This window comes from Coffea eugenioides, chromosome 6 (genome assembly GCF_003713205.1).
Source record: "Coffea eugenioides isolate CCC68of chromosome 6, Ceug_1.0, whole genome shotgun sequence".
NCBI lineage: Eukaryota > Viridiplantae > Streptophyta > Magnoliopsida > Gentianales > Rubiaceae > Coffea > Coffea eugenioides.
This window is the reverse complement of record NC_040040.1, coordinates 2,839,694-2,863,406: the sequence shown is the minus strand read 5'-3', so window position 1 is coordinate 2,863,406 and position 23,713 is coordinate 2,839,694. Positions and strand designations below refer to the sequence as shown.

General features: G+C 36.0%; 3 protein-coding genes across 6 annotated transcripts; 2 read left to right on the top strand and 1 right to left on the bottom strand.

Moving 5' to 3' along the window:
* Nucleotides 1-7,820: 7,820 nt before the first annotated feature.
* On the top strand, nucleotides 7,821-11,417 carry LOC113775135 (probable proteasome inhibitor). 2 transcript variants are annotated; one of them, XM_027319891.1, is made up of 10 exons: nucleotides 7,821-7,858; nucleotides 7,952-8,232; nucleotides 8,359-8,530; nucleotides 8,660-8,806; nucleotides 9,088-9,192; nucleotides 9,748-9,822; nucleotides 9,964-9,998; nucleotides 10,089-10,155; nucleotides 10,240-10,317; nucleotides 11,217-11,417. In XM_027319891.1, the coding sequence occupies exons 2-10, from the start codon at nucleotides 8,052-8,054 to the stop codon at nucleotides 11,287-11,289; spliced, it is 933 nt and encodes a 310-aa protein (XP_027175692.1). In that variant the 5' UTR covers nucleotides 7,821-7,858; nucleotides 7,952-8,051; the 3' UTR covers nucleotides 11,290-11,417. The 2 variants fall into 2 exon arrangements, with proteins under 2 accessions (XP_027175692.1, XP_027175691.1); XM_027319890.1 differs by lacking the exon at nucleotides 7,821-7,858 and having other exon boundaries at nucleotides 7,896-8,232.
* Nucleotides 11,418-13,269: 1,852 nt separating this feature from the next.
* LOC113772900 lies at nucleotides 13,270-15,201 on the top strand. The gene is made up of 3 exons (XM_027317402.1): nucleotides 13,270-13,347; nucleotides 14,471-14,765; nucleotides 14,893-15,201. The coding sequence occupies exons 1-3, from the start codon at nucleotides 13,270-13,272 to the stop codon at nucleotides 15,030-15,032; spliced, it is 513 nt and encodes a 170-aa protein (XP_027173203.1). The 3' UTR covers nucleotides 15,033-15,201.
* Nucleotides 15,202-18,907: 3,706 nt separating this feature from the next.
* LOC113775835 (serine/threonine-protein kinase 38-like) lies at nucleotides 18,908-22,664 on the bottom strand. Of its 3 annotated transcripts, XM_027320858.1 has the most exons (6): nucleotides 22,245-22,664; nucleotides 21,130-21,185; nucleotides 19,952-20,033; nucleotides 19,797-19,881; nucleotides 19,616-19,699; nucleotides 18,908-19,229 (listed from the first exon to the last, which is right to left on the bottom strand). In XM_027320858.1, the coding sequence occupies exons 4-6, from the start codon at nucleotides 19,842-19,844 to the stop codon at nucleotides 19,005-19,007; spliced, it is 357 nt and encodes a 118-aa protein (XP_027176659.1). In that variant the 5' UTR covers nucleotides 19,845-19,881; nucleotides 19,952-20,033; nucleotides 21,130-21,185; nucleotides 22,245-22,664; the 3' UTR covers nucleotides 18,908-19,004. The 3 variants fall into 3 exon arrangements, with proteins under 3 accessions (XP_027176659.1, XP_027176660.1, XP_027176661.1); XM_027320859.1 differs by lacking the exon at nucleotides 19,952-20,033; XM_027320860.1 differs by having other exon boundaries at nucleotides 19,797-20,033; nucleotides 22,245-22,663.
* Between the last annotated feature and the right edge of the window lie 1,049 nt (nucleotides 22,665-23,713).

The window sequence follows — 23,713 nt, the reverse complement described above, 5'->3', positions numbered from 1 at the left end:
ATGCGTTACTGATCGTAACCGAGGCCGATTACGCGGCACCTTCGGTCAATCCACAGCCACCAGCCTCTAGCCCATCATACATCAAGGCAAGAAAACAAGAAGCATCTCAAATTCGAAAACTCGGAAAGCACCGCAACAAATCCATCAGCTCCTCTGCTGCACCAGGATTGAGCCCATCGCAAGCGCCCCAAACCCAGACAAAAGAGAACTTGCATTTGCCGGAAGCAATAAGCTCCTTGGGTGAAAAAAGTGCGACTGCCCAACTTCAGGGCACCCGTATGACGCAGCAACACCACCACTCATTTGACAAATCAGTCGCTGGTGGCGGAGTAATCCTTGGTGGCTTGGGCATGGCATTTTTAGTCGCAGTTGCCTTCTACATTAGAGCTACCAGGAGGAGGAACACCACAGAGCCAGTTGGTCCTGTTGCTGAGGTTGCCAAAGTGTGACTCGTTAATTAGGCTCTCCGCACATAGATGCACGAGGAAAACTCCACCACCCGGAAAAGGAAAAAAAAAAAAAACTCCTTTTTTCAATATACTGTAAAGCACATACTGTAGGATTTTTTATTCTGCAAAACCTTATTGACAATGAGAAATGAGAGAGTTAATCCGTCATTTTCTAGCTTGCTGACATTTTTTGGCACGACTTCGTAAGGTAATTTGGATCTCGCAACTAAAAACCGTTGAGGTTCATTTCACTTGCCACTATACCACTGAAGGGAGATTTGTAATTGATGAAGAGGCGGCGAACTTACTAACGGGCACGCAACTATGGAGACAAAGCTAATTGCTTGATCCCTGCTCCATTTGCACACTTGATCAGTTACGTTCAACCTAAAATGTCAGTCAAGAGCCAAAATTAACCTCAAAAGCTAGTAAAAATCGACAGAATCACTTTAAAATTTCAAATCTATAGTTTGAGGCACCCAAGACCTCTTCCTCGGGACACGCACTTATCAAACAAGATCACACCCTCACGACTCAAACGGCCTCACGAGCATAGCACGTAGTGGACATGAAGTGATTAACGTGACCTTCTGAGTTTCCACACACTTTTGTAGGTATATCTAACTAAATACGCAAACTTACAGTCGACCTATAGTTGCATCCCATCTCATTAAAGTGACCCGAAGTCTAATAACCTACCAATCATCCCACTATAAAATACCTCATTTCGCATATTCCTTAAGATAACTAATTACAAAACCTAATCCCCTCGTCTCTTTATTACCGAACTCCCACCTTTACTAACTAAGACATCGGAGTTGAACCGGGCCAGCCCCGTCTCTGCTTCGCTGTTTTGCAGGAACCGGTCCCGGGATTGCGGATCTCATCCTCCTCAGAAACTCGATTTCGTGTTCGTACACAATTATTAACAGAAGTCTAGCACTAATACACTAACCACTCAAACTTCCTTTTTTTTATTTTTTGAGGGGGGTCGGGGGTCGGAGAAGGGTTCTTTTCCAGTCAGATGGAGGCATCAAGCCTAACCTTTACAGAATAAATTAATGATCCGCATTCCATTCGGAAGATCCAAAAGAAAGATGTACCCAGGTTGCATTTTAGACATAATCTTCACAACCCATCTGCTGACCGTCCCACGAGGCCCACAAAGCCCAAACTTCTACTTACCAATCTGGTTTCTGTACCAATGTAAAAGTGCAAAACCCACGAGCCAGCTCCCTTGATCATCACGCAACAGTCCACTCCTACCAGCTAAAATAGAACGTAATCAACCCGATCGTCTAGGCTTGCAGAATTGGGCCAATGACCGCATATGATCCTGGTTCAAATTTAAATAAGCCAGTATTAAAGGATTAATCAAAAAATGATCTGATGATAAAATATCAAAAAATTGCCTTTTTTTTTGGTGAAAACAACATAAGTGATTTCTAGATATTTTCAGCTTTACTTTATAACCTTATTTTAATTTTTATTATTGATGTAAGTTTCATAAATAAGATAACATAAGAGTAGTATTGAAAATAGAGTTTTATTTCTCTTGCTTTCAATCCAAAGGGGTTAAAATGTTACCCAAAAAAAAAATGTAAATTCAATAGAGGTAAGTACGATTTTGAAAACTTTAGAAGTTCTAAGTGATATTATAAAAAACCTCAAGGGAAGTTCCTTAAATTATCCCTTTTCTAGAACCTTGTTCAAAGTAGTTTAACAAATTACGAAATCTCTCAAATAAATTATTGAGTTTTCATTGTATATGTTTCTCTATTCCCACCGGTTTCCGTGTGCATGTACTTTTGGCTACCACCAAAAAAAAATCCTGAAAGATAAATTTGATTTTCGTTAACCCCATTTTTTTTTTGTAATTTAAGGAGAAGAAAAAATAGCAGGTGACAAAACGTGCTTGAAGAATAGCTGAGGAATTCATGCACCTTGGTAAAATATGGAGATTAATCCCGGAGAACATCACACCATTTTTATGAAATGATATAAGATAATTTGAATTATTAAATTTTTAAAAATTGAGTATATTCAAATCTAGGCAGCATCGTTATTTCTTAGCCTCCTTTCATGCTTGCAATCACACCATTTTATGAAATGATATAAGATAATTTGAATTATTAAATTTTTGAAAATTGAGTCTATTCAAATCTAGGCCAGAGTCGTTATTTCTTAGCCTCCTTCATGCATGCTCATATTTGGATGGCAATTTTTTCAAAAAAATATTTCGCTTGCATCATAAACACATTTTTAAATCTATCTTTTTATATTTTTAATCACTTTTTTATTTTATATACATTACACCATAAAAAGTACTACAATAATTATTCTAAATAATTATTAAGAATAATACTCTATCCAAACAAAGATAATTTTTAAAGGTGGATATATAATACGATACAATACTAGTGGGAATACCCGTACTATGCACGGTGCTGACATTATTGAAAAAATAAATAAAATGGTGAACAAATAAAGGTGAAAAAATTTTACCAATAAAATTAAAATATAATATCTATTTAACAATAGTTTGAAATATAATAGAATGTATATATCATTCAAGAACCGTCTTTTTTCGGTTGTATGAGAATTTTTTTTATCATTGTATGAGAATTGTTAACAAAAAAATACAATAGTTAATATAGAATAGCATCAATAGAATTTAATACAATTGTGTTGTAATCAAATGAAAAATACGCACCAATTGAATTGTTATTAGCACCCATAGTTAATGAAGTAATCCCTATATAAAAATATTTTGGTACATGTAGTAATTGGTAATTTATAAAATAAAATAAATTGCTAATCTATAAAATTGCTAAATTGTCTATAAATAGCATCAATAGAATGTAATACAATTGTATTGTAATCGAACAATTGTAATACAATTGTATTGTATTGTATCTATAGTTGATTTAGCAAGATAGTGCAGCCAAAAAATGTGTATGTAAGATGAGTATGACGATATAAGAAACTGTATATTTACCATGATCACGCAAAATCATTGGTGATGTGAATGCCTGGCGATCTTGAGGACAGTTAGATTTTTCATTTCTTTGATCTAGAAATAAAATATATATTAAATTAAAAATCAATAGTTTATGTATTTATTTTATGTGTAAATAGTGATACATTGTATGAGAACTGTTAACCAAAAAAATACAATAATTAATATAGAAATAGCATCAATAGAATTTAATAGAATTGCATTGTAATCAAATGAAAACAATTACAGAGAAGTGGTTACCTGAACTAAGGAATGCAGTTTTAAATGCTCAAAAGTGCCTTGACGATTGCACATATGTCAGGGGTTTGGTGAGTTTTTTGCTCCTCTTGAATCATTTTCTTTTTTCTAATTGTAATATATTACTTGCAGGTGTTAAGTAGGACTTGGCTCTAACCTTTCGTTTAAGTACTTTAAGCAATGAACTATTTATTCCATGAGTTGAATTGTGCTGTTGCTAGATAGATGAATCACGTAGTTGTAATTGTCATTGTTGATAAAGAAAAGAAAGGCTAGAATGCAATTTTGCCAAAAGGATTTCTGACGAAATTAAAAATTAATCCAATTTTAATAATGGGCGTATAGTGCCTTAGTTATTAGTAGTATCTGAATTGTTTTTCTCCAATTATAAACCATTTTTAATTATTTTTTTTAATTATCAAAAAATCTTTTTTTTATTTCATGCACGATCATTTTTGGAATAAAATTATGAAAATAACTATCGTAACACCTATTTTATGTGATAAATGTGCAATAAAAAATAATTAAAAAAATTTCAGTAATACAAACAAATAAATTTTTATAATATACAATTTATGTTAGAAATAGTAGAACCCTCAATCATGAACCTATACCATCCGCAATTATATAAGCAAGCAATACCTTTTTATCTTTGCTTTACAGTGTAACAATAAGCAAACAACCGTTCATAAGATTTTGTAAAAAATTTTCAGAAATAATGGATGATCAGAAAATCAATGCAATATCATTCATGACAAAAAACAAAGCAAAAGCAAAACATACTTAAAAGGCAGAGGGGACTGACCTGGAAAATTAAGCCGGCCGCAAGAAGGTTGATTTCTGCTGGAGTCTCTGCACATAATATCTTCCACTACTGCTCACAAAAGAAACAAAATCAATACATTTACAAAATCAATAGAGAACCCAAAACAAATAAGAAACTGGGAGAGAGGGTGAGGGAATTAACTCGATAAGTTAATTAAGTGAGGAGTAATCTATATCTATATAAATTTGAGAAGGGATTTTTAGCAACAAGCCTCCACAACCCTTCCCACTCTCAACTCTATTTTCCTAGCATTTCACATTTATCTTATTTTGTAAAAAATATCATGGGCACATTACATCCCCACGTTTCCCTCAAATAAGGAGTTAACTTCAACTAACACTCCCACGTCCCCTCAAACAAAAATTTAACTTCCACTTACATTAAAACTCTAACACTCCCACGTTCCCTCAAACAAAAATTTAACTTCCACTTACATTAAAACTGTTTCCACTTACCCGTGCGTCAGATGGTTGTAGTACCACTACTGATTCCCATTTTCCAGTGAGTTGAAGAGCATTTACGAGAATAAAGATAGCCCATAATTCAACGGAATTGAAGATAGCACGTGATCTTTTCCAACTACCACGAAGCAACAATATACTTGGTACTACTTTTGGGAATTACTCTTAAAACCCTTCCAATCAACTTCCTTCTCGAACCTCTCAAATTAACTTCACAATGGAACATGGCCGTTTACAGGCATGTCAACAATGCCTGAATTTCAAACTCGCAAGATTGCAAAGGAGGAAACATCTGCTAACAAAACGAAAAGGACGCCACAATGGTCCCGCACAAGAATTAGTTCCAACAACTTTGCGTCGACGAAAGAGAAATCTCACATCAACTACGATGGATAAAATCTCGACTACACCGACTCAAACGCCGCGCCAATCAAATTAGAAGTTTCGGTACTATTTATTCTTTTAATATTGATATTTTCATTGAATTTTCAATTATTAATAATATTCTCAATATTGTAATATTATTGTTGTTTCCATACTAATCCTTGCTGGCTCAATCAACAAAGTATGGTACTATGGCTTTTATGTGAGTTTAGGTATTTAGACATATAGTTCTCATTGTATTAGTAATTAATCAGATTAGTCCCAGAACATGGTCATAGCTTTGATTAGGAAAAACGTTATTTTTTCATTAAATGTCTACCTAAATGTCTTCCCATTAATGCTATTATTTCTACGCACAAAGCACTAAAAGTTTAGAACAAAAATAGAGATTAAGATATTTTCTCCAGTCACCTCGAGTGACTATCCAGACTTAGAGACAAATAGCTTGGGAAACTGACGAGGGACTAATGTAACATTCTTTTTTTTTTCTTTTGAAAAAAATATAAAAGTAAGGTAATGTGAATTAACTGAAACATTATACTGAACAAGGAATGCAGTTTACATTTATTGCAGAAGTTTTTGGTGGAAGATCATGCTTAAAGTGCTTCACTATAGCCCTTTAAATTTGACAAAGATAATGAGTAATTCCCAAAAGTATACTACGTCCCACATTATGGCTGAAAAACTGATCATATCATGAGTTGTGCTCATGATGTGACTTATGTAGGTTTTCCCCCAAACTGTTAATATGGTAGCATATTGCTGTAGTACTATTAATTCTGCTCACGCAAAATAGTAGTACTATTAATTATGAGTTGTGATCTTTGGAGTTTCTTCGTTTCTTTGAAATAAGATGTTCTGAAGGTTGACATTAAGAGATTACTACTAGCGGGTAGGTTCGTTTTTTGTGTTTTGGCTTTTTTTTTTTTGGCAAATTTTGTGTCTTACTGCATTACATGTCCTTGGGCTGCTTAAATCTGGATTATGCTGTGAAAGTTGGAATCGTGCAAGACAAAAATGTTGACGATCGAGAGAAAGAGCAAAAAAAAAAAAAAAAAAGGGAATAGATTCAAAAAATAATTCTTGCAAAAACATATGAGACAATGGCACCTAAGAATCTTGCAAAACATTGCTTACGAGAACATATGAGACAATGGCACCTAAAAATTAATATACTTTTTAGGTGTAATCTTATGGACAGTAATCTTATGTATCAAAATAGAAGTTTCGGTACTATTTATTCTTTGAATATTGACATTTTCATTGTAATTTCAATTATTACTAATATTTTCAATATTATAATATAATTGTTGTTTCCATTGTTTACAAGTTTCGGTACTATACTTCGCTCTTCAAGACAGGCATGCACGATTCATGTTTCGTTGTGATGTTTCTTATCTTAAAGATTTAAAAACAAAGGTATACATTATTTATATGTATATTTTTTTACACAATATTATTTACAAACTGTCTAAAACAAAAGATAATTTTGAACTATGTATGCTTTTAATTGTCAGAAAAATGGAGGTGCATTGTTCGACCAACACATTAATTCATGCAAAAATCGTGCATTCTCATTTATAGTGTGAACTCCACAAAAAACAACAGAATTAATTAAACCTCCAATACTGGCGTTCGTACTCAGAGTTGACTGGAGTGAAGAATGTTCACACCTTCGTAGAAAATTATCAAATCAAAGGCAAAATGTCTGTAAGTATTTCATTTACTTATCAAATTAAATATTCAATTATATTTAATTGGACCCTTATGTCGTTCAATTTATGATATAGGTTTCTATTTTTTTTTCAGGATCCAACCTTCATCGAAATGATTGTTTATAAACAATGGAGATGTTTTTATCATATATTGAACGATTGTTACAAAGTTTTATTTTTTTTAAATATACTTTCATGTGCCCGTGATTATAATATTTTACTATTTTTAAATTCTTCCATAGATTATAATTTTTTTTAATAATGTAGGCACCGTGCGTAGCACGGGTATTCACACTAGTTGTAAGAGTAATTGTAGGATGAGTTAAGATAGTGGGAGTGAGATAGTGAGAATATTGATTGGTGATAAGGTGATAGTGGGATAGTGGGAATATTGATTGGTAATAAGGTGAGTTATAACCCACTACTTTTTTATGTATTAAAATAAATACAAAAATATGAGTTAAGATAGTGGGAGTGGGATAATGGGAATATTGATTGGTGATAAGGTGATAGTGAGATAGTGGGAATATTGATTGATGATAAGGTGGATTATAACCCACTACTTTTTTATGTATTAAAATAAATATAAAAATCTAGAAAAAAAAGTATGATGAGTTTAGAAGACATTGAGAGGGTTTCTGCTAAAAATCCCTTCCTGAATACATATAGATATATAGATACCTTTGAAGGTCGGTTACCCGGCGTAAGCATATAGAAAGTGCGAAATATTGGGGCTCAAGCAAAGTCGGCGACAACCCGATTCGGAAGTTGATTATTTATCTATAAACCCTTGTCCTGAACTTTTTTTTTTTTTTGGTTTTTTTTTGGAATTCTAAACACATCTTCTTTACGTTTCCTAGGAGTTCTCCTTCTGGGAACAGCAATTTTCGACAGACTCATTTGTAACTGATTGATCCAGTAGTCACTGCAGCAGCAAGACCAGAAGAGGGAGGGAGGAAGATGGGGAGTGCGACCGAACAATCAGTAATGGGAGTAATCAGGGCTGCGAGGCCTTCTTTCCGTAACGCTCACGACAAGGCAGCTTTCGCCGTTCACGCCTCTTTCCTTGCGTCCGGCTTTATTCTTCACGCTACCGGTCCGCCCGCCTTTTCCGATGACGTTCTTTCGTCCACTTCCACCGGTACTATTTTTAGTTTCTTTTTCTGTTCTGTACTTTTTGGTTTATGACCAATTTGGGGCTTCTCTCTCTCTCTCCCTCTCCCTCTCTGGTGGGAATATTGACTCTTGTTTTTCTGTTTTTGGGTAGAGGAAGTGGGCATTGAGCATTGGAATGAATTTGATGATAGTTACGCATTCGTCTATTCGAATCCCGATAAGGGTTCCCAGAAAATTCTGGTGAAGTGTCTAGCTATGAATGACAAATTGCTTGTTGATGCTATGGCGGAAGGTGATTCTGAGCCTGTCCATCTTGAAATCAAGTACGTTTTTTTGCCCGTCTAATTTTTGGGATTTTTGGGTTTGTGAACTTGTGATTATTAGCCGATATTTCTTTTCCTTATTGTTTTGGGCAACACCATTAATTGGGTTTTGAATTATTGGATGCGTAGTGTTCCGGACTACGTAGCAGAGGATGGAGGAAATAATTATACTACAATGTTCAAGAATATTGGGAAGCTGGTGAGAGATGTTGATAAAGAAATTTTGGGCAAACTTGTTCGGTCTCCTACAGCAAGCTCCTCGGCTCATAATTCAAGGTGCCTTTTTCTTCTGTTTGTTATTTTTCTTTGGGCGGCCAGGGGCTTCATTTGACTCCCTGGAATTCCAGTCTCCTAAACAGCCGTTGGAGCATTGGTTACCCCAAATATTTTGCTCTATGATAAAGTTACTTATTGGCTCATCCCTCATCACTAGGAAATAGTGATTAAGTCCTGAGAGCTTGAACTAACAATTGCTTTTGCCACTTCAGTTCACTTCTTAGAATTTTACCTTTTGATTTTGCTTCCATGTGTTCTAACAATCACACAAATTATTTTAGTGCGAAAAGCAGAGTTCCAGAGGGAGATGAATCCAAGTCTGACCAACCTAGCCCAAGAGTTTCTGAACCAGACGAGCCTTCCATTTTTAACCCGCCAAATCCAAGGTATACTTTTTAGTTACACTGTGCGTTATACTCCTCCTGATTCAGAGACTGTTTTTATTATTTGAACTCTTTACTTTTATTATATTCAGTCCTAGCAGATCTACAGAAATGGCGTGTCATAATAGTAATGAATCCTAGTTTTAGTTTTTGGAGAAATAGTGAAAATTTTGATCATCTTCTGAACTTTTGCCTTTAACCAGGTAAACATCTGTTTTCAGTTTTTAGTAGCAGGGGACATTAGTTGTTATGACTTCTGCTGTTGCTAGAAAAGAAGTTGCTGGATTAATTTATGTAACCTGTCATTTGCAACATGCATCCTTAAATAGTGCTATAGATTCATGAGTTCCCTTATTGGAAATGACAACTTGTGATTTTTATGCTAGGATATTGAGACTTTCTGATACTTTTGGTTTAGAAAGAAAAGAAAAATATTTATTTATACATTATTCTTTGGCTCTTTTTTACAATTGACTTCGTGAAGTTGTGACTCAGTTTCTTTTTTTTTCCTTCTTTCTCCTCATGCTTTTTGGTCTCTTGTTCTTGGTTGGTATGCAGTTTTATTGTTCCTCCAGTACCTGGTAGTGGGGGCGATGATCTCTTTCCTGGTCCTGGTGCAGGAGTTTACCCTAGGTGCTTTGCCTTTCCCCCATCCTGCCCCACCTGAATTCTTTTTCTTTCATTAACTTAATGAGTAGACAGCATGCAATTCTTTTTCTACTTGAGCAACGGTTTCAAACTTGAAACATTGACATCTGTTCTTGTTTTCTCAAGGGGCAATTTTGGTGGACCTGGCAGCATGCTTATAGGTTTGTCTTACCACTGTTGTTTCAGATTTGATTCATTAAATGATGTTGTTAAACTTGTTTGGCATGACACCTATTAAGTTGTGGATACAGGACCAAATGATCCTCGGTGGTTTGGCTCTGGTAACGAACCTCCTCATTTCCCTGGAGGACCACAACCGTGAGCTCTCTCTCTATCTCTCTCTCTGAATGTATTAAAAATACATGGTGCTAGCTGAGTTTCTTTATCTGTTGATTGATTTAGGGGTGTCCCTCCTGGTGCTCGTTTTGATCCATATGGCCCACCTGGTGTTCCGGGTTTTGAGCCTAATCGCTTTATTAGGTACTAATATTCTCCAAATTACATGGTCATTCTGATATAGCACGTTGAATTAATGGAATTCCTTATGTTTTTTCTTTATTGTTTCCTTGTTCGGTGTTGTGTCGATGGGGAGGTAAACCAAGGTGGTTTTACCATGACGTATGCAGACTGCTGCTTTCTTAATAATTTAAGAGGCAGAGAATGGTAGATCTCTGTTTAATACTACTGTTAAAAGATTTTCACAATACCAGTCAGGCTTTCTTAAGTGCTTGTTTTGGTGCTTTAATCTTGCTGCATCAGCAAGAAGGTGTTTATTTCATGGAACTGTTTTTGGAGTGCAGAACACAGCTTCCATTATCAGCAATTGTATCTGCATCTTTGAATGGAACTTAAATTTTCATAGACTGTGTGTCCCACATTGGTATTCACTTGGCCTATAATCATTTCGTGGAATGTTTTGCTCATTGCTATTACAATTCAGCGATGTAGTGCTGACACTTAATAAAGACCTTTTTGGATTGACAAATCAGGGTTTTCACTGCTATTTCAAACTTACCCATAGGGGAAATTCTTTTTAACTAGGGTTATTATATCCCATTTCTTGTAAGAACGGATGCTCAGTAGATTTTTTAAATGGGAAATGGAATGGATAAGTGCGTTAGATATCTAACATCAGGTTGTGGTTGTGTGCTTGGATTGGACTAAACAGGGATTCTGATATGGCATCGCAATCTCTAAAGTTGTTTGTGGGATATTGTATTTTCCATGTTTGCACCTCATCTTACTTGCCAACAGGGGTATCAGCCTGGATAAATATAGCTGCTTATATGCTTAGTAAGCGTTACTGTGCATTTGCTCGCCTTTTTTGTTGTGGGTTTGTAGCTTTTACATGTTGGTTTTTTATTTGTGACTATATGCAGGCATCCAAGACGACCTGGGGGTGGGACTCATCCAGACTTGGAGCACTTTGGGGATGGCTCTGATATTATATAAGATTTGGACTGAGTCGAAGTTGTTTTTCTTCATTTTTGCCCGCTTGTCTTTACATAAAATCTCAGACGTTATTGTGACTGTTTAGCTGTAAATTTGTTCAATCCAGGATTGTTGAGTTGTAAATTTCACTACAGTTTTTAGTCAATCTAGGGCTGAACAGCACTACAAATCTCCACCTCTCCCCCCCCCCCCCCCCGCCCCCACCCCCAAAAAAAAAAGGAAAAAAAAAAAAAGAACCCCCCATATGCTTGCTGAAAAAAAAAAGAAGAAATGATCTTTTGCGCGAGAGTTAAAAGACATCCTCTTGTAGAATGGAGCAAGCATTCAGGAGCTCTACTGCACAGGATTTGCACTGACGTCTTTCCGTGTCCCCTTCTTCACTCTTGAATCCTACCAGGAAACATAACTAGGAAACATAACTAGGTATCTAGGTGTTTTGTGCTGAAGTAGCATAACTTGTACTCCTTCCGTCCTACTTTGATAGTCCTGTTTCTTTTTTCACACAGTTTAAAAAAAAAGTAGTTAATTTTGTTAGAAAAGTAAATTTAGATTGTTATTTTTCTAAAATATCCTCACATTAAATACGGTACAACTTTATGGGAACTTGAATTGATGGTAAAAAAAGAATCAATTCTCATTAAATGGGGTAGGTTTATAGTAACAACTATTTACATTAAATAAGGGTATTTTAGAAAAATTAAAATACAATTACATTCTTCAATTGGAAAGTGGACTACAATTTGGGACAAATGAAAAAGGAATACAGGGCTATCAAAGTGGGACGGAGGGAGCACTTTCGTATCTCGTGGGTCGAGGGGAGGCGGCGGTAATAACTTGTGGGTAGGTCAGTTAGTGGCACTCTTTATGAAAGGATATGAGCGTTATGGTTAGGGATGGCAATGGGGGCGGGTGCCCGCGGGTGCCCGCCCCGCGGGGGGCTCACGGGGCGGGGGTGGGGCGGGGGGTGGGGCGGGGGCGGGGGGGAATTTTTTCCCCCCGCTTAGAAACGGGGCGGGGGGCGGGGGATATCCCCCGCCCCGCCACCCGCAAAAAAAAAAAAAAAAAAATATATATATATATATATATATATAAAAATGACTTTATATTATATGTAAGTTAATTAGTTACAACTCTTGAGATTACTCTCACACTCTCCATGCTAGCTATTTTAGAGATTAAATGGTCGGGCATTGAGTTACAGGACTGGTGGAGGAATGAACAATTTTGGTTGATTGGAGGGACTAGTGCCCACTTGGCTGCCGTGCTCCAGGGACTACTAAAAGTGATTGCCGGATATGAAATTTCCTTCACTTTAACTTCAAAGTCAGCTGGTGATGACGAGGAGGATGAGTTTGCAGATCTCTACATTGTTAAGTGGACGTCTCTCATGATTCCGCCGATAACGATTATGATGGTCAACTTCATTGCAATAGCAGTTGGAATTAGCCGGACAATATATAGTGTTATACCTCAATGGAGCCGCCTGTTAGGGGGAGTTTTCTTCAGTTTCTGGGTTCTAGCACATCTGTACCCTTTTGCCAAGGGGCTCATGGGCAGAAGAGGAAGGACGCCTACTATTGTTTTTGTTTGGTCAGGACTCGTAGCCATAATCATATCTCTTCTTTGGGTTTCAATTAATCCTCCAGATGCCACCAACCAGATAGGAGGTTCATTTCAGTTCGCCTGAGTAGTGATTTTAGTTTTGTGGTCAAATTGAGTCCCAAACTTGATAGGAGAATTTTTTTTTATTCTTTAGATTAATCTCCCTATGCAGCAATCTCAAGAGTTGTTACCCTTATTATATATAAATTTTATTAACCCCGCGGGTGCCCCCGCGGGGGAAGCGGGGCGGGGCGGGGCGGGGCGGGGGGAGCGGGAGGCGGGGGACGGGGCGGGGGACGGGGGGAACTAATAGGCAACGGGGCGGGGGACGGGGGAGGGGTCCCCCGCCCCAACCCCGCCCCGTTGCCATCCCTAGTTATGGTGGACTTGTTGGGGGAAATGAGCCAAGGCAAGGCTGAAGATTTACTGAAGACGAACACCGTACAAAGTACGCAAGTAAGTTTTGAATTTAAAATTTTTTATTTATAAAAAAATAATAAAAAAATACACAACTACAGTAATTTTTTCAAACTAATAGTGTGTTTGGACAGGAGATTATTTGTCCAAATATATTTGCTTATATAATTATTATAATTTTCAATACACCTTTTTATCTTTCTAATTATCTTTTTATTTCATATACATCACATCACAAAAAGTGCTACAGTAAAAATATCTCAAATAATTTACAATCCAAACACACTTATGGTTGTGTTTGGATTGCATTTTTTAGGATTTTTTGTAGAAAAATTACTGTAGCAATTTGATGTATGTGAGAAAAAAAATGTAATAGGAAAATGTGATCACGGAAAATGACGCAATTTTTCGACGAAAATAGCTATCCAAACAAGGATTCCATTGTCTCTTGTCATCTCTCTCATTTTTTGACACGGCTTCTAAAGTCTTCCAATTAATCCAACAATTTTTATACTTTTTCACATCTCCCTACCGGGAAAATTTGTTTAGGCACTCTCTTTCCTGCTCCCCTCCAAATCTACAGAAAATTGTCCATAAGAGCTAGCTTGCCAAAACAAGAGCTCTGCTGACTTTTATAAAAAGGCATACTACCTTTAGACAAAACAGAGAAAACACAGAAATGTGGACCAGTATGGCGCATACATACTGGGAGGAAATTAGCACTACACCTTAAGCCGGCAAATCTCTAATTCGTTACTTTACATTTGATGGACAGCTCTATAGACTAAGAGCCTGGGAGAAACGCAAACGTAGATATAACGCGAAAGAGCTACCCAATTTCCGCGTAATGGGTTGATATTAAATTGCTACAGAATCCTACCCTGTGCTAAAGCTGGAACTGGAAGTGCAAAGAAACAAGTCTTGGGGACCGACGCCACAAAAGGACGAAATAAGTCTGAGAAACGCGTGACAGCGGCCTCCACGCCTACATTTCTTTCTAGAAGCCCACACTGGTTACGTGCTCCTGGTACAAACTACAAACAGAAGAATCCAACCTTCTAGACACGACAACGACCCCTTTATTATGTTAATAACGATTTCTTCCCATCCGTAATAAGTAGTAAATGATAATTCTAATTCTTTTGGGTTCTGTATATATTAGAATCAAACTACTGCCCCTCCACCCCCACAGCCTCGGGAATATCAATCACTATACTCGTATAGAGTCACCTCCATCTCCGGCCAGATAGTCTGCGACTCTGCTTACAATCAATCTTCTACTCCAAGCATTTCCATCCAACTAAATCAGCAGAAGATCGACTGGACACATATGGGGTGGTTGCTTAAGCCGGCGGCTTCTTTGTTACTGATGCTGTTTTTAGTAAGTTTCGGATGGCAGGACGAGAAATTTAGCAGTGCAGGAGCCAGCAGGCCACTCCCCTTTTTACCTCAACAGAGTAAGAACTGATGGCCACCGAATCTCTCTCTCTCTCTCTAGTCTCTCCCCCTTCTTCTCATTTTAACTTGAAAAGATTCGAGTATCATGATCAATGAACTTAAGTTGTGCTGATCCTAATTTTGCAGGATACTCAAAGATTTTCGCTAGCCTTGGAGTTGTTTGCAAGTGTTGTGATGGTGCAGCAGCTTCAGATGGGGAACATTGTGCAACTACATGGACTGGGGCTTGCTCCGATCTTCAGTGCCTTCCATGGAAATTGCAGTAGTTAGAAGTTAGAACTGGTGTAAAAAATCTCAGTTTTCATTTTCAACTACATGGACTGGGGCTTGCTCCAATCTTCAGCGCCTTCCATGGAAATTGCAGTAGTTAGAACTGGTGTACAAAATCTCAATTTTCATTTTCAACATCTTCTTGTCTGCCTTTACCGCTCGTGATTTCGACTCATGGTCCATGGATCCTATTTTGACAGCATATTGTTAACGAGTGTGTACACTATCACGATTAAATATCCGATACATATGTAAAATTTAGATTTCAAATTCAAATTCGAATTATGTATCATACATTCAATGATAAAAATATATATAATATTAATTCATAGTTAATATACAAATAAAATACCCTAAAATTCGCAAACAAGTCTTTCTCCTTTGATGAACTTGGTTGGATTAGTTGGGAGTGATATTAATGTCCTCCCGGCACCCAATTTGGGGACGCAATGTTGAAACTCGAGAGCTCCAGACCTCTCTTCTTTTTAGCTAAACCAAATATCAATTAGGCATTTACCAACCAACGAAATCTTAGATTAAAGATTTAATACCATCTCCCCAAGTTGATTATATGTAATAAAATTAAATTTTAAAAACTGAAATTTGAGTCTATTAACTCATTAAATTGTTAAATACTAAATCTGATACATTTAAGTGTATATCAAATTAAGTGATAATAAATGACTTATCACTTTTATTTGAAGCAAATTCTGCATAAAAAATTTAGTGCGACTCATCAGATATTTAATTTTTTATTATCAAATATGTTTGAACATGTTAAGAATTGAATACATTGAATTTAAGTTTAGTGTAGGACTGAATTATCAAACGGTACCTTAATTTTGAGATCATTGGTGTTTAAGCATGTGGAACACCTAGGAAGGCAGCTGCTCCGGTAAACGAGATTCTGTTAAGGTAGGCTTCTAGAAAGAGAGTATACTAATCTCAATCCAGCGACTAACGACAAACAAGTCCAGCCCATGAATACGGTCATGAGTTACAGTTGAAACTGAATGTGAAAACGAGGAAACTTAAAGCTGTACACGATGTGAACTGTTTTTTTTTTATAGTGATGTGTGAACGTTAAGAACAAAAAAAAATTTTTTAAGCTCAAGAGAATACTCTTGACTTGCAAGGGAAGAAATGAGAGGGTTTAAGAGTTGTATTAATCTTTCTACGCTAACAGTAACAATGTATATATTATCAGCGTTGAATGAATGATAACTATACAAAATTTAAACTTGAAATTCAACTTTTGCATGCATATCATGAATCAAATGGTGATAGTGCATATACTGTCAATGTATATAAAATTTACTTTTATGAGTTTGGTACATAAGATATGAACTAGTTCTTATAGTTATGTGTGAGTTTTAATATAACTTTTATTTTTTGGGATTCAAGATAAGAAAAAAGCCACAAACTTCGTACTCGTGTAACTACTGCCGTTACCAGTTATAAAAAGTCTTGAGGGCAACAAGATACCAGTTTTCAGGCTCTGTGTATGATTAAAGAGCCTCCGATCGGTTCCCTTGTTGGCAGTATTTTTTTTTTAATAATCTTTTCTATTCTTAAAAAAAAAAAAATTAGATCAATAGTATTTTTTTATTTACACTCCTCAGATAATTTAACCTCGTAACCTATCAATTACACAGACTGTACTTGGTTGTCCACAAGCTATAGTATGTTAGCCTGTTGTTCGCGGTGACCAGTGAAAGCCGGCGTTGCATTACGTGAATTTAGAACTTCAAGGGGTAGCCCAAGAAGGGGACTTGATCCTCTTATGCTATTTCTTTTTCATGTGAGTAGCCCATAGTGGGTCTTGTGGCCCAGTCTTTCAGCTTCTGTAAATCCGCATCCGAAGGTTATTTTTGTCGGATGGGCCAGTTTTGTTTCATTTTCACGTGATGTAGCTTATTTTTAATAACTTATAAATATAAAATAAAATTTTATGAATCCTAAATACGGTATTAAAAATTGATGTACAAGAAGATGTGATATGATCCTTACATTTTCTTCTGCCAAATAATAGTAATCAACCTTTTCGAATGATTGCTACATACAATACAAGTATACAACCGTCCTTGCCCCAACTCCATTTTGGTAGGACCAATTTCCTTGAATGCCCGATGCTTAATTTCGGCGTTGATCGTTCTTTGATCCATTGGGGGCACTTCAGAAACGTGGGGTCAAAGTTGAAGCCTTATATTTTCGCTTTTGATAAGCGCTTGGTAACATCGACGAAGAAAGTGTGATAGCATTTGGTATTTTTTAATTTTTACTAGGAGGCATAGACGCGCTTCGCGCGATGGAAATATAAAATGCCCAGCCCAGTTTTGCATAAAGCAAAAAGCAAAATATATGAAGTAATAAAAATAATAATTTATGCAGAAAAAATATACTGATTATTAGTAAAATTCAAAAGGGATGGATCATGAAACATGTAGTCTATGGAATTAAACCTGTTCAATAATTTGTTTTGGATGTGGAAACCATTTACAGAAGAAATCGCAAAAAAAGATAGATACCATAGCAAATGATATAAACCAGAATCTACCTTATTTAGCATTTTTTTTAAATTAAGAATTAAAATGTATCAACAAAAGAAAAAGACAAAGAAATAAAAAATATCGCTTTTCATTTTAATTAATATGCTTAATTAATATGCCTAGACGAAGCGAAAGTATTACAAAACAAAGACACATTTGTTTTCTATTTCCTCTTTGAACCAATTTATCTTTTTATCCACATTTTAAGCTCTTCATTTGTATATATTAATTTGAAACTTCAGATTACCAAGTTACAATTTTACCAAGAATTTGATAGTAGTTGCAAGACAACAGAGACAAAATTTAGATTAGCCGAGTTATCCTAGTAAACGAAATATGGTTCTGATTTTTAATTAATAATACGCTCAAAGAAAGCAAAATTATTACAAAACAAAAAAAGCACACTAATTTCCTCTTTTCTTTTCAAGGTAATCTCAGCTTTCCATGCTTTTCTCATTGCCGTGCATTACCATCAACAATGCATGGAGATAAGAAATTAGAAATCGATTAAGAGTTCTAAGAACATGTGCCCTTTATTTCTATACATGAATAAAAAATGAATTGATTTTTAGTTCTCTTAGTCCTGTTTAGAAGATAAGTGTCCATTTGAAAACCAAGGCTCGGTAGTTACACATCTATTGTTGTAACTGTTCTTTTGGCATTAACCAATGAGCTCTACTACTTTCTGAGTCGCCATAATGCTCACTTGGAGACTCCTGAACTGAGAAGTCCTCATCTTCCAAAAGGATTGAAGAATATTTGTTATGCAGGGGCTTACACAAGCCAAAGCCGGAAAGCGTCAGATGACCATTTTTATCAAATATTAGGTTGTTTCGTTTTATATCCCCAAACGAATTAGTGTTTCAAGTAAATATCAAATTGCAGACGTGTATTATGCACAGAAATCTAAATAAGACCAAAAATAAGTTCATTTTCAAGCATGTCTCAACTACGTTAAGATATTCAACACAAATCCGTAACTCCAGAGTTTAAATATGAGCATCAAAATATTTTCAACTCATTGTAGCATCAATAATACCTTTGTAATACCAAATTAAGCAAAAAGTAGAAAAGGACTTCAATTATGGTGAAGCTACTGGGCATGATACATCAAGTCATGCTATAAAACTCACAAGTAATTAAGAAAAATTCCACTTAATTTGGACGCCATCAGACCTTAAACAGTTAACATATAGACAGTTTGGCACTTGAAGTCTGAGGAAAGGGCACTACCTATGCAGTCCAAGTATTTGTTTCAAAATTGATTTGAGGAATAGTCATGTGTACCCACATATTCAAAAAGAGACGCTACACTCTCCAATACACAAGGTAGTATGAAATTGGAGAGAAGGAATACTCTCCAATACACAAGGTAGTTCACTGCAATCACATGTATTGGTACCTATGTACATAATTATGTTAATGAATCGAATGTATAACAAGAATACTTTCAGCAATGTAGAATCTGGCAACATCTTCAGAAAGAATATCCTCTCTCATCAGCAAGGTCATGATGTCCACACCAGCTAAATATTCCATGATAAGGTACAAAAAATTTGAATCTTGGAAAGAATAAAAAAGTTTCACTATACACTGACTGTCAACCTCTACAAGCAAATTCCTCTCAAAGCGAACATGCTCAACCTGGAATGGAGTGAAAAAATTAGCAAGGACACAGGTACTCATGCTTGGTATACATTTTTAGAATATGGAAGTCAAGAATTTTATCATCTTTTTCCCTTCTTCCATGCATATAGCTATTGCATTCAGAATTTTCATTTGGCCAATCAAATACATAAATTTTCCCTATTACTATATCAATTTTGTAACTACTATTCTCTTCTTATAACCTTGGCTTTTGCATTTATGTTTGGATAATTTTCTTTCACAATTAAGAGTCATGAACGTGGCTCTTAAAATCTTAATAACTCCTAATATTAACCCAGCTGCAATTATGAGGTAGATACCATAAAATCTAGAAGGAAAACAACCAAATATGTTTACTGTGTTTTAAATTAGCAAGGTCTCACCTGTCCCTGCCTGAGCATATCTGACTTCCTTAATTTCTTCAAGGCAAATATTTCTCCTATATTTTCAGTACGACACGATCTAACCTGCATACCAACAAGCATGCTTGAACTTTTAGTATCAAAGCAATGTATAAACAAGTGATCCATTGAAATGTAGAGAGAGAGAGAGAGAGAGAGAGACCCTGTAATAGTCAACATCTGCATCAATTTCTTCTAGTTGGAATGACATTGCTCAACAAGATAACTATAACTTCATCTTTTACAGGCTACAGAGAAGTAAATGTGAGGAAATTTTTAGAAAATTTTGGAACCATGAACAGAATCAAGAGTTTCTACCGAGCAATCACTTGGATTGACAACTTGAAGCATGTCAGCTAAGAGATCCAGAACATCGCACATAGACTCTATGCTTGACAAACTATAACCACAAAAATAATCCAAAGTCAAACTATAAGCTAACCAAAAAAGATAAAGTAAAACGTATCAGATATAGAACACAAGATTTAGGAATATTGTGTAAAAATTTCAAAGGTAATATTAACCTTAAATTTTCCATTTCTGCAGCCATGGCTGCATCAAGCCTAGTAGAGGAATTACTTGGCATTCCATAACCAGGCTGTTGATGTCATGGTGTTGGATGCATCATAGGCAGTGTAAATATAGGAGCAGTATCTAATGAACACTTGGGAAAGCCCACACTCGAACACTAATACATGCAGAATCACAGATAACATGTAATAATCAACGTGGCTGCAAAGTGGCTTATGCCAAGTTAGGCAATAAACAGCATTCATAGAACATTATGCAATTAATGCGGTATTGCTGAAAAGAAGTCATTTGTCAGCTTCATTAGAGTGCCTTCAAGGCCTGCTATAGTCTACAATGTAACATCATGCTTACATTGTTTTCTCTTTTTTATTTTTTTTAATTGTCCTTTATACATAAACTATACAACTTGCTCTTTCTTAATTTAATAAATTGTTATCCCACAAATCCAGTTTATCTTTAATAAATTCTATTATTTTTGAGTTGAGGGTGTATTAGAAAAAATTCTGAAGGAAATATGACAAAACTGAAGCAACACAATTCAGCATATAAAATAGCTATCACCAAAATAAAATTCAGATAATAAAAGCATTCAAAGGCTAATGGAATCAAGCAATAATAGAAGCTTTATAAACCAACATATAAGCCCATAGATTCCTAAGCAAACAGTCAGCTGTAATGCAAAATTTGACTTATCCTTAAGTCCTCATACCCCCAGTAATACTGGGAATATTTTCCTCCAGGGCCACTTGCCAAGAGTCAAACAACAATAGTATTTTGTCTCTAACATGCATATCAGTCTGCAAAAAGAGTTGAAACAACTCCATTGGACTGAATCCTAAGTGACAACTTAAGCATGCATCCATCCAAAAAGCAAATAAAACTTGAGATACTTTACAGGTAGGGAAAGGAAGGTCCAAAAAAGAACTAAGATTTAAAAAAAGAGAAGAAAATGAAACAAAACCAACCTCAATTAAATGACTTCTGAGGGCTTCAGGTTTCGTGGGTCATATCTTTGTTAATCCTGAAAATAGGTCACGTTAAGCATTTTGAAGGCGCATACTTAAAGAGTACATAAACTTCCATAGTCTTAGTAGTGCAATTGCACAGCATTATTAAAAAGACTTTCTAACTACCCAGCATTCAACTATTTGAATGTGATCACTATTAGAGACAACAAACTTGCAATTTGTACATACTCTATGGCTCATGCCACAGGCAATGCTGTTTTCATCATTGATAGATCATATACGGACCCATGAAAGATTCTAAGTTGTAATTTAACAGGAGCACCCTAATGAAGACACCCTACTTTCTTATTCAAATATGCAATATCACGAGCAGAGGATATCGACTCAAACAAAATCTTCTTACAATGAACTCACAGGCATGCGAATAACAGAAATCCAATTGAAGCCAAAATATTAGCACGTTGTGTCATACTTTCAGAAATGGCTAGTACAGCCCCAATAAAATTAAAAAAAAAAAACCACACATGCAGAGTTATAACGTAAGGGAAACTAAAATGTTTATCAACACTCAGACTCATAGTCCCTTGCAAACGAAGAAGAGGAATAAACTTGAAGCAAAAGGGGTGGAAAAGAAACACCAAACCACCAGTTTTTCAAAAAAATCCTCTGAATAAGCAAAAAATACAACCAGCCAAGGGGGAAAATCACTAAATCACCAGTTCTTCATACCCTAGAATTTGAAGATATTTTGAAACACCAAACCAAAACATCACAAAAAAACAAAGGCATATTTAGATGCAGAGAAACAAGAAGAGAAGAGAAAAGAAAAATCCCTTGAAAAATAAAAAAAAATACAACCAGCCAAGATACCAAAAAACCACTAAATGACCAGCTATTAAGCCCTAGAATTTCAAGATACAACATCACAAAAAAGCAAAGACATCTTCGCATATAGACAGTGAAATAAAAAAAGAATAAAAAAAACCAATAATATCGAAATACTGCTTGATATTGATATTTCACCTGCAAAAACAAAAAAAAAAGAGGAGCAAAAATTTAAAAATAAAAATGAAGGCGAGGGAGTGGAGATCCTGGGAAGGGCAACGATGAACCTGAAATTGAGAGAGGCGGAGGAGGAATCTCAGGGCTGGTGGGAGAAGGGAAACTTGTGATGGTGGGTGTAGGACGAGTTGATAGAGGACAGGGAGACGATATAGTGGCAGAGGAAGAGAGAACGAAGAGAGTATGAGGAGATGAAGGGCGAGGGGGCTGAGATCTAGGGAGGAAGGGCAAATGCCGATGACGGCGAGGATCTTGCGGTGGGATTCGAAGTCCTAGAATCCCAGAGCTGATGGGAGAAGGAGAACTTGTGATGTTAGGTGTAGAAGGAGCTTATAGAGGTGAGGGAGACAATGTGGTTTGGTGTAGAATGAGCTTTGTACCAGAAGTCCTAGAATTGGCAGAACGGAATACCACACCGCAACAAAGCTTTGTACCAGTTTGGAGAGCACGCGGATAAGTGACAGAGCAACATATTGTTGTGGAAAGAAGAGAAAGAGAAAAGAGGAAAAAGAATGACAGAAGAAAGAGAGAGAGAGCAGCTGCAAAGAGAAGCAGCGGGAAGAGAGAATGCAGCAGTAGCACATGGGATACTGGCAGCGAGGCCAGGTGGGAAGCTAACGCGCAAGGCGCGAAGGACTGAATGCTTCTAATCCACGTGCCGGGCACGTGAGAGGACGACGAAAGTTTTGGCTGAATTCTGTTGGGACGTTATCTACTTATGTTGATAAGTTGTACTCCCTCCGTCCAACTTTGATAGTTCTGTTTTTTTTTTTCACACAGTTTAAGAAAAAGTAGTTAACTTTGTTGGAACAATGAATTTAGGTAGCTATTTTCCTAAAATACCCTCACATTAATTAGAGTACAACTTTATGGGAACTTGAATTGATGGTAAAAAAAGAATCAACTCTCATTAAATGGGGTAGGTTTATAGTAACAATAACTTACATTGAATAAGGGTATTTTAGGAAAATTAAAATACAACTACATTCTTCAATTGGAAATTGGACTACAATTTGAGACAGACGAAAAAGGAAAACAGGACTATCAAAGTGGGACGGAGGGAGTATTTAAAATTGTGTGTTTTTTAGAGTTGTTTTGGAGTTGGTATTTGAACTCCACAAACAAAAATAATTTTTGAGAAAAACTCTCCAATCCATAGAGAGCCTTTGTTTTAGAGTAACCTGAAGAACCCTCCAATCCAGTTTAGGACACACGAATATCCCTGTGTCTGATCCCTTTTGGTTGCTGGTCAACAATTTGCATTTGAATTGAAAATTTAACTTGCAAAAACAAGATAAAATAGTCTTCTATTTTTGCACAACTCTCCAATAACTAATTGAAGATAATTATGGTCTAATACAACAAATATATACACTAACATAATAAAAATTTAAATTATAAGTAAACAAAAAAAAAGTCTTACGTGGTTCTAAAAGTTGGGTACCAAAAAGCAATGTTTTGAAAATCGGATCGGACCGGCCGGTTCGACCGGTTGAACCGTGTAAACCGCCGAACCGGC

Bases quoted from the DNA above. Each gene is read 5' to 3' on its own strand.
- LOC113775135 (XM_027319891.1), top strand. From the start codon at position 8,052: ATGGGGAGTGCGACCGAACAATCAGTAATGGGAGTAATCAGGGCTGCG. The intron at 8,531-8,659 runs GTACGTTTTTTT...TTGGATGCGTAG, and splicing joins CCTGTCCATCTTGAAATCAA to TGTTCCGGACTACGTAGCAG. The intron at 9,823-9,963 runs GTGCTTTGCCTT...TGTTTTCTCAAG, and splicing joins GGTGCAGGAGTTTACCCTAG to GGGCAATTTTGGTGGACCTG.
- LOC113775835 (XM_027320858.1), bottom strand. From the start codon at position 19,844: ATGTCATTCCAACTAGAAGAAATTGATGCAGATGTTGACTATTACAGG. The intron at 19,700-19,796 runs GTCTCTCTCTCT...GTTGGTATGCAG, and splicing joins CAGATGTTGACTATTACAGG to GTTAGATCGTGTCGTACTGA. The intron at 19,230-19,615 runs GTGAGACCTTGC...ACTCCATTCCAG, and splicing joins ATATGCTCAGGCAGGGACAG to GTTGAGCATGTTCGCTTTGA.
- LOC113772900 (XM_027317402.1), top strand. From the start codon at position 13,270: ATGGTGGACTTGTTGGGGGAAATGAGCCAAGGCAAGGCTGAAGATTTA. The intron at 13,348-14,470 runs GTAAGTTTTGAA...TGTATATATTAG, and splicing joins ACACCGTACAAAGTACGCAA to AATCAAACTACTGCCCCTCC. The intron at 14,766-14,892 runs GTAAGAACTGAT...CTAATTTTGCAG, and splicing joins CCCCTTTTTACCTCAACAGA to GATACTCAAAGATTTTCGCT.